At 35.1% G+C, this 9,022-nt stretch overlaps 2 protein-coding genes across 4 annotated transcripts; both read left to right on the forward strand.

Moving 5' to 3' along the window:
• The first annotated feature begins 900 nt into the window (after positions 1 to 900).
• LOC125832642 (protein TIFY 6A) lies at positions 901 to 4,107 on the forward strand. Of its 2 annotated transcripts, none has more exons than XM_049511838.1 (7): positions 901 to 1,063; positions 2,250 to 2,446; positions 2,554 to 2,852; positions 2,942 to 3,032; positions 3,124 to 3,451; positions 3,561 to 3,618; positions 3,706 to 4,107. In XM_049511838.1, the coding sequence occupies exons 1-7, from the start codon at positions 1,000 to 1,002 to the stop codon at positions 3,839 to 3,841; spliced, it is 1,173 nt and encodes a 390-aa protein (XP_049367795.1). In that variant the 5' UTR covers positions 901 to 999; the 3' UTR covers positions 3,842 to 4,107. The 2 variants fall into 2 exon arrangements, with proteins under 2 accessions (XP_049367795.1, XP_049367796.1); XM_049511839.1 differs by having other exon boundaries at positions 961 to 1,063; positions 2,746 to 2,852.
• Positions 4,108 to 4,719: 612 nt separating this feature from the next.
• On the forward strand, positions 4,720 to 9,022 carry LOC125832644 (TPR repeat-containing thioredoxin TDX). 2 transcript variants are annotated; one of them, XM_049511840.1, is made up of 11 exons: positions 4,720 to 4,939; positions 5,033 to 5,066; positions 5,433 to 5,543; positions 5,625 to 5,712; positions 5,808 to 5,888; positions 5,986 to 6,050; positions 6,173 to 6,313; positions 6,501 to 6,617; positions 6,696 to 6,749; positions 7,429 to 7,459; positions 8,519 to 9,022. In XM_049511840.1, the coding sequence occupies exons 1-11, from the start codon at positions 4,827 to 4,829 to the stop codon at positions 8,845 to 8,847; spliced, it is 1,164 nt and encodes a 387-aa protein (XP_049367797.1). In that variant the 5' UTR covers positions 4,720 to 4,826; the 3' UTR covers positions 8,848 to 9,022. The 2 variants fall into 2 exon arrangements, with proteins under 2 accessions (XP_049367797.1, XP_049367798.1); XM_049511841.1 differs by lacking the exon at positions 6,696 to 6,749.

The raw sequence follows: 9,022 nt of genomic DNA on the forward strand, positions 1-9,022 counted from the left end.
ATATTTTATGTGTCTTATATTAGTTAATTATTTTATTAAAAATAGATGTCCTAAATTATTTGTCCACTTAACGTTGTTTGGTAAAGTATATAAAAATAATGCTCAATAGAGTATATTAGTAATACTTGTATTAGTTATATACTTACATTAATTATGCATAAAATATTTCTTATGCATTGTTTGGTTTGGTGAATCAAAAATAACATGCATTGTATAAAAAAATTTATTTATAAAAGTATCTTTTACAATTATGATGGAAAAGATGTAAAAGTACTTTTGAGGGTAATTGAGTCCTTACTCGCGATAATGCATGTATTAAATCTCTTGCATCACTAACCTATAAATACATGATATTAATAATACAGTCCTTTATACACAATAGAGTGTATAACTAATGTAAACATTGTTTTTGCTAATACACTCTAAGAAACGATTGCTAAATTAAAATAAAAATAATTAAATTATTCTTATTTTACCTCTATAATTAATTCTCGTTGGAAGCTTAAACAAATTTAAAAGTTCCAATTTTTTTTAAAAAGAAATCATTAATTATTTTGTCATATACTATTAAACATATTTTTCACGAATTGTCTTGATGCTAATAAAATTGATTACAATTATTAACATAAACAAATAATAAGATAAGACGTCGATATTATCTAATAATATCTACTAACCTTTCGTCCTAATCTTAATTGAATATTTGAATTTAACTTTTTTGGAGTAATCAACATTTAGCACGGGAGGATTAGCGGTAAAAAGTGAGGGGAAAATAAAGTGAGGGTAATCTCAAAGGAATCAACGGCAGTGATGTTATCTGATAAATAAAAAAACAAAAGGTGTGACTTTATTTAAAACCTTCGTATTCTATTTCCCTCACATTTCTCCTTTCACAATAAACAAACAAGAAGTTTTTGAAGCAGAGAGAGAGAGAGAGGAAAAGAAAAAACAGAGCTATTAACAATCTTCTCAAATTCCTCAAGTTCAAACTGAAGAAAAATGGAGAGAGATTTCATGGGGTTGACTGTGAAGCAAGAAGTTCTTGAAGAACCTATAGATCCAGGTAACCATATTGTTTTTTATAACTTCATGTTTTTCCAGTTAGTACATGTTTCTATGGAATATTTCTTAGCTAAATAGTATTGAAACTCATATAGGTGTTCAAGAATCGAATTGGGTCTCAATCTAACTGAGAAAATTCGAGATTTTAGTTTCGGTTCTTGAAATTTAACCTGTTTTCTGAAACCCCAAACAGAGAAAGGGTATTTTTTTTCCAACAAAGTAGACTTTTTTTATATCGCTTTATTGTAGGTTTACACCTGAACTATCATTTTTTTCGCGAGTTTCATATCTCAACTATCAACATTTTTAATTCGTAGATGGTGATAATTCATGTAAAAAAAAGAACTTATAGGTAGAGTGTGTTTTAGTGCAGAGAGCAAAGGTAGTGTGGTCCACGTTTAGTGGGAATACTTCAAATGGGGAAATTAAAAATAAAAGGGAACAATTTATGTAAGGTTTGAATTTTTTTTAATAAGATGGAACCTTTGTGGTAGGCTGTGATTTGTTTAGCGTAGTCCATGCACCTTTTTGAATGCATTGTGTGAGCTGGATTAGTTTATTTTATGAAGAATAAATTTTTTAATTTAGATGAGTTGTGAAACCCCACAAGTCTTCTTCTTTCATGATTAAATTATGGTGGGATAGTACCAAGAACATGAATAAATTACTTTTCCTCTCCCATTAGAATAAGGTAGTATTATTAAAGAAATCCCAACTGGTATGGTTTTCCATGTTCTTTACTTCTACTTGCATTGGTAAATACAATATTGTATACTATTATATAGCACATGAGAAGCTTAGCAGCCTGTATTTAAATACCTTGAAGGCAAGAACATGTTCACCCCCTTTTTCAGCTGCACTGGTGAAGCACTTTTGAATTATTTATTTGATCATATTGTCTTATTTTAAGGGAAAAAGGAAGTCTTGGTAAAAGCATAGAGTGTTATGACAATATATAGATACGTGGGTCGGCGTTTTGTCTTTCTTTTCTGACTATATACTTCAGCGATTTTTTTTACCGAAGAGTTGTTTATTAATTAGGTAAGTAGTTAATTGCATTCGTGTGTATTCATAGAGTTGAAAAGTTGAATTAGGTATTTCTTATACATCAGAAGCTTGTAAGTAAATATAATGTTGGATGCAGCTAAGATGGTATCTTCTTCTTCTCTTGTCTTGTGATTTTGCAGCACCTTTAAGAAGTTCAGCGATGCAGTGGTCATTTTCGAACAACGTCACTGCTCATCCTCAATACCTCTCTTTCAAGAGTGCTCCAGAGGATAAACCGAAAATTGGTTTTGATTCTCTTGCATCAACTGGATTGGTGACTATAACCACAACTGAAGCTGTCGATTCAAGCCATCGGACATACTCTGATGTCACACAGGTTTGTTATGGATCTTTGTGACCTTTTTACTTTTATCATACTAGAGATCTTGTATGAGTACCTTCCCAATTTGCTTGCTTTTCATTAGTTGTTCATCTAAATGTCAGAAAAATATGATGCTTGAAAGACAAGGTGGAACACACTATACAACGACAACTTTCTCTCCTCATCACTATGATGCACACTCTGTGCATCGATCTCACGGAGTCAGAGTGCTCCCACTTGCGAGCCCAACTAATCAGATTTCTGTATCTATGACTATGCCTGGTCATAAGTCTTTTATTTCTCCTGTTGGACAGAATCTGATAACTACTATAAATCAACTCCCTGGTGCGGGAGCTCTGGTTGCTAGCCCCATTTCAGCTATTCCCTCTAGCAGCACTGTTGTGGGCACCACTGATTTAAGGTATGTTAGCTAACATTGATATAAAATGTCTATTGAGAAAACTTGTACTGAAGGGAGACACTGAGTTTGTTGTGGATCGTTATTGGCAGGGGTGCTCCCAAGACTCCCCCAGGTCCTGCCCAGTTGACCATCTTTTATGGTGGTTCTGTCTGTGTTTATGACAATGTTTCACCAGAGAAGGTAAATGCTCTAGAACTTTAGGTTCTTGTTGGTCTCATCAATCTATCTTATGTCGAATATCTTAGCAATTAATTCTCTGCTTTTGGATTAGGCTCAAGCTATTATGTTGCTTGCTGGAAATGCACCACCTGTTGCACCAAATGCAACATCTACTCTTTCTCCAGTTCAGGCGCCTATACCTAAGTCCTTGGCCATCGACTCTTTTGTTGTAAATCAGTGCCGTAATACAACACCTACACTTGCCAGCCCCATTTCTATAACATCCCATGGTGGCGCGCAATCTGCCAGAGTGTCTAGTAATACAAATGGAGTAACTATTATCAAATCAATAGGAGTTCTTCCATCTCCTTCTCTTAAAGCAGAGCCTTCCAAAGTTGCCAGTTCCATAGGATCTTTTCCTGCCTCCCTCGTTCCATCAGGTATATTCTCGTGCTTTCCTAACTGAATTGCTAATCACAAAGATCATTGACCAATTTTTTCACTCCTACATTATGTCAGTATAATAATTTCGACATTTCTCATTTGCAGCTGTGCCTCAGGCACGCAAGGCATCATTGGCTCGATTCTTGGAGAAACGCAAGGAGAGGTAATTTGGTGTTTGTTTTCATTTATTCAAGTAGTTGATTGCTTTTCTGGTTTCCCATCTAAGCTTATCGTGTTCTCGAAAATCCAGGGTAATAAGTGCATCACCTTATCCTCCCAACAGCAAGCAATCCCCAGAATGTAGCACTCCTGGACTTGGAAGTAGAAGCCTCTCTATGAATTCTTCAGGCTCTTGTCCTCCCCACATAATCAATTTGGTCAAGTAGACGATGCATTGCCAAAGGCGGCAAAATAATGTAGACACAAAATGAAAGAGTGTACTAGAAGTATTATTTTGAACTATTAAATCGCGTTCGATTTGACCTCAATACTTAAAAGTTTTTTCTTAGATACAATTACTCTAGGTTGTTTTTCCTTGTAAGCATTATCAGAGCCTTTTCTCTGATGAAATTACTACAAGCTTTTTGTAGGTTTTTCATTTTTGCCAATGTAAAGAAGCATTATTTTTCTTCAAAGTTATGTTTTTTATTCTTCTGTTAGCCCCTTTGTGTACAAGTGTGGAAAGACAGTTCTTGTGAATTCACACCATTTTGTACCACATAGGGATGAATTTCAAAGCCACGACAAAATACAGATGGATTCGAGTTATCTTTTTTTGGCATAAAGGGACATGATGATAACGTTGTATTAGGACAAATGATATTTGATGACTTAAGAGTAGAATTTGTATTCCCAAGATCTTGAATTTTCAGGTCACAAGAACTCCGTTAGTCAAATAAAGACAATTCTCAAACAATTTGTGCGCGTACAAAATAAAATTTCTACAATATCTCCTTTTAGCTGATAATATGTGAGAGTTTTTCAAAAATAATTTTTTAATAAATTGTGTACATTTTATTATCTCTAGAGTTCATATCTCACTTAAGGGGTTTCACAAGTATGTTATTATTGTTATTGTCGTGTACCATATAATTTTTTGTGGTTTTCAAATATTGCATGAATTTCACCTTGTTTTATTCAAGAGGCTTGATAAATTTTAATTCGTTCATAGAGTTGTGTTTTCAGCTAACTTTTAAATTTCATATATATTTCGATAAATAATATATTAAATTAAAGGTAGAAAAGAATAGTTAATGTACTTTTTGACCATTAAGAAAAAAAGAGAAGAAAAACCCTGGTATCCTGCGGAAAAAAGTAGTGAAAATTGACTAAAACTAAGACACAGAGAGAGAGAGTGGAGTGGCGAGGACGATGATGGATACTGAGAAGCTTGAAGACCTAAAGCATTTTGTGGAGCTTTGCAAAGAGAATCCTTCAATTTTACAGAATCCTTCCCTAACCTTTTTCAAGAGCTTTCTCGAAAGGTACTCATTAATTTTTTCATAACCATTTAGGTTTTCCTTGATCGAAACAACAAATTGATTAATTGTTTTTGTTGTTGAATGAATTGATTACAGCTTGGGTGCTCAAGTTCCTCCGTCGGTTAAATCTGTAAGCTTCCGCTAGCAATTCGCCCTTTCTGCAATTTTTCATTTTAGTGATTGCTGAATGTTTTGTCACTGTTTTCTGCTTTGAACAGAAAAAAAACCTAATTTTGATATTGCCAAATAGTTAAAAATTGTGATTTAGTTTAATTATTAATGTGTACAAATGAATTTTATGATTAGTTGATCAATGTGGGGGTGGAGATTAGTTTTTATTTTGTAAGAAGGAAATTGCTAGGGTCCATTATACTTCATGATATTTGGTATTTTGAGAAATGGTGATCGTTTTCGCCTGAGCCAAATTAAAGATTTACAAAGCGTGACATTCGGTGTGAAACGGGGAAATATTGTTTACCAAGGAATGAGTTTGCAGGAACAAGGTGGAGAGGAGCATCATGATGAACTGGATGAAGACATTATAGAATCTGATGTCGAGTTGGATAACACTGATATTGTGGAACCTGACAATGATCCTCCACAACAGGTATGTCATGAAGGGGTTAGGTGGATGTAACTTTGGCTTTCTTTTGTTTTTAATGAGTTTTTCTTTGTTGTCTAATTGTAGATGGGAGGTTTTATAAGTGAAGTAACAGATGAAAATAGAGATGCTGCTCAAATTTCAAAAGCGAAAGCACTGGATGCAATATCTGAAGGCAAGCTAATCTTTACCTAATTGTGTAATGAAGATTCCTTTTTACAATATTGATTAGGGAAGTTACACCTTACTAGAACTGTACATTTCTGGCAGGCAAGCTTGATGAAGCCATAAGTCATTTAACTGAAGCTATTTTGTTGAATCCAACTTCTGCAATATTATACGCAACAAGAGGTTTGTATTTGGCCTATTTACCATCTTAATGTTTGTTATTTTGGCTTTGTATCATGTCCTTCATGTGGTCTTTTGACAAACACCAATGTCTATGCAGCTAATGTCTTCATTAAGCTGAAAAAACCCAATGCCGCGATCCGCGATGCTGATGCTGCTTTAAAGGTATTTCAGAAGTTATTTCCAGCCATGCTTACATAAGCTAGAAAGAAATTTTAGGTTCATTTATGTTTGTGACTGTATTTTTGAGTCCTAAGTCTAATGACACTTGCATCATTTCATTAAAGGTCAACCCTGACTCAGCAAAAGGATACAAAGTGAGGGGTATGGCTCGAGCAATGTTGGGCTTATGGAAAGAGGCAGCTAGCGATCTTCGTGTGGCATCCATGATAGATTTTGATGAGGAGATTGCCGAGATACTTAAAAAGGTCAAATATTCAAATTTCTCCTTGTCCATTACACCTTCTCCCTAATGTACCCGAACCATCTGAATGGTTCACAAAATTTTCTACTACTTGTAGTTCAATTTCGTTGTTTTTACTTAACTTAAGAGTAAGGGAAGGAAAAAACATCTTCAAACTTTAAAATGAGTTCTTTGGCCTGGAAATATGGCAGGTTGAACCTAATGCTCACAAAATTGAAGAGCACTGCCGAAAGTATCAACGGCTGCGAGAAGAGAAGAAGTTGAGAAAAATTGAGCGTGACAGTCAGCGGCGTCAGGCAGAACCAAAGGTGTTTTAAAGTGTTTTGAAAGTATTTAGTCACTAACTGGCTGCTTTTCATTATTCTTGACATCAATTTGCACTGCAGTCAGCTAATGAAAAGAGTAAAAAGAAAGAACAGCAATCTGAACATGAAGCTTCTGTAAGTTTTCTTGGGTATACTTTTGTGAAACTGCTGTCACACGGTGTGATTTCCAGATGTAAGAAGTTCACTGTTTGTGATCTTCCATGAGTTTCAGCCATTGGCATCAGTTCATAATTTAGTTTGTACCTAAAGCTGACATCCGTGTTGTTAAGACATCATTTGATTGGTTTAACTGCTCATTTCCGAGCTCCAACTTCCCTGCTTAGTCCCCCACTCTAAAGGTGTAGACTTGGCAAATAAAGAGCTCAATTAACTTCTGTCTGTTGTCTTCAACTTTGTTCATTTGCATTTTATTTTTCTGTTTGTCTTGTGCAGCCTGTGTTATATCCTCCTACCTAGTTTCAGCTATCATCCAGTTGGATCCATTTTCCTACTTTGACCCGTTACCTCATCTCTCTTTTCTTTGTGGTAGGGCATGGCGAAGGGGTGGGGGGTGGGGAGTAATATTATTGACAAAAAGTATGACAGTTGTTTACGTAATTTGCTAAACACGGTTAACAATGGTATTCTTTGATCTTTACAAGTGGCAAAAGACGACTAGGGAATAAATCTGGATTATTGAGTTGGGCTGCAATTTAAATTTTGACTCTTCCCATTCTGCAGCCCCTTTATTACTCTGTTTATAGATTCATTTCTTCTTATAATGAGTTATGCTTTTTTCATAAATTTTATGCAGGATCCTGACTCTGCTTCTGATTTAAATTATGGTATGATCTTCATTTTTCGAATTCACTACTCATTTATGATTTGACATTTGATGGTTGAATTAAGTGTATCTAGGATTCTTTTTTATCTGTCGTGACTGATAGTTCATTCTTGACAGTAGTCCTTATGTTATTGTAGTGCCCAGCATTTGTTATTATAATATTGACTTTGGAAATATGGCATCATTCTTTTGCCAGTAGATAGTTTATCATAATTAACATATCCATCAGTATGTTCCTGCGATTATCCAGGTTTTGTTTGACCTACGGCTATACGTTCAATGTAAGCTGAAATGATAAGAAATTCAAAACTGATATGTACAATCCTCAACTGATGAAAAATACCTAGCATCGCCGCCATAGTCGTCCTTCTTCCTTGAGCTAGTCTGCTGTTATCTATAATAAGCTGTAATTTGTAAAAACTATCATATTTTATCCAGTGAACTGGTTAATGACCACCTGAAAGTATAGTAAAAATTGATAGCTTAAAGCCTTAGACACTGCTACAGAAATATAGATGATGTGCAGATAATGATGTAGATATTTGTGCTACATGCATCCAATTGCTTGGTGTGATGGTGTAGCTGGTTTTCTAGGTTTTATTAGGTACCTTCTGGTAATTGCCTGACAGTTTATCATATCAGTATTAAGAGGTTGGCAGTTCTCATTGTCATGGGAGGAAGTGCAAATAGCTGTTGACCATTTGGGGGTGGGGTGTGGAGATGCCGGTGTGGGTGTGTTATATGATGGTATATTATGCTGTGAGAAGTGAAAAATGAGGGGGAGGCTGCTAATGGCTGTGAGATGATGTTTTGGTAAAGTATTTGGTTATATTTTGAAACTACAGGGCATGTAATCTTTGCTTTCCAGAACTTTGTTATGTTGATTTCTTCAAGAAAACTTGTTTCTCTCATTTTCCTTGTGCTATCTGTCATTTGGGTTTTGATTAACACCATGATGAATAGAAGTATGTTTTATGCTGCAAAGTAGTAGTGCGGCTTTCATTTGAGAGGGACAAGTCTACATATTTATGCAATAAATTAACTATTTTATAATATACAGGAAAAATTGTTGGTATCCATTCTGTGAGCGAACTAGAGACGAAGTTAAATGCTGTTTCGAAAGCATCACGTCTAGCTATCCTTTACTTCACTGCAACATGGTGTGGACCATGTCGTTTTATTTCTCCATTTTATACAAGCCTGCCCGAAAAATATCCAAAAGTTGCATTTTTGAAGGCTGATATTGATGAGGCAAGAGACGTGGCTTCGAGATGGAACGTCAGTAGTGTTCCAGCTTTCTTTTTCATAAAAAACGGCGAGGAGGTCGACAAGGTTGTAGGTGCTGACAAGAATTCACTGGAAAAGAAGATCGCCCAGTATGCAGGCTAACTTTGCAAATAGTCTGCTGTGTTGTGAATTAAATGCCTTTGCTTTGTTGAAATAAAAGGCATATTTATTTATTTTAACTTTCTTTCAGTGGAGAAGCGTTTTCTAATTAGACTGTTGTAAAAATATCTGATGCAACTTCATTCAAGGAGATTTCTGTAGTTTCTTTTGATGAATC

This window comes from Solanum verrucosum, unplaced genomic scaffold (genome assembly GCF_900185275.1).
Source record: "Solanum verrucosum unplaced genomic scaffold, falcon-dt-bn FXZP01000009.1, whole genome shotgun sequence".
In the NCBI taxonomy this organism is placed as follows: Eukaryota; Viridiplantae; Streptophyta; class Magnoliopsida; order Solanales; family Solanaceae; genus Solanum; species Solanum verrucosum.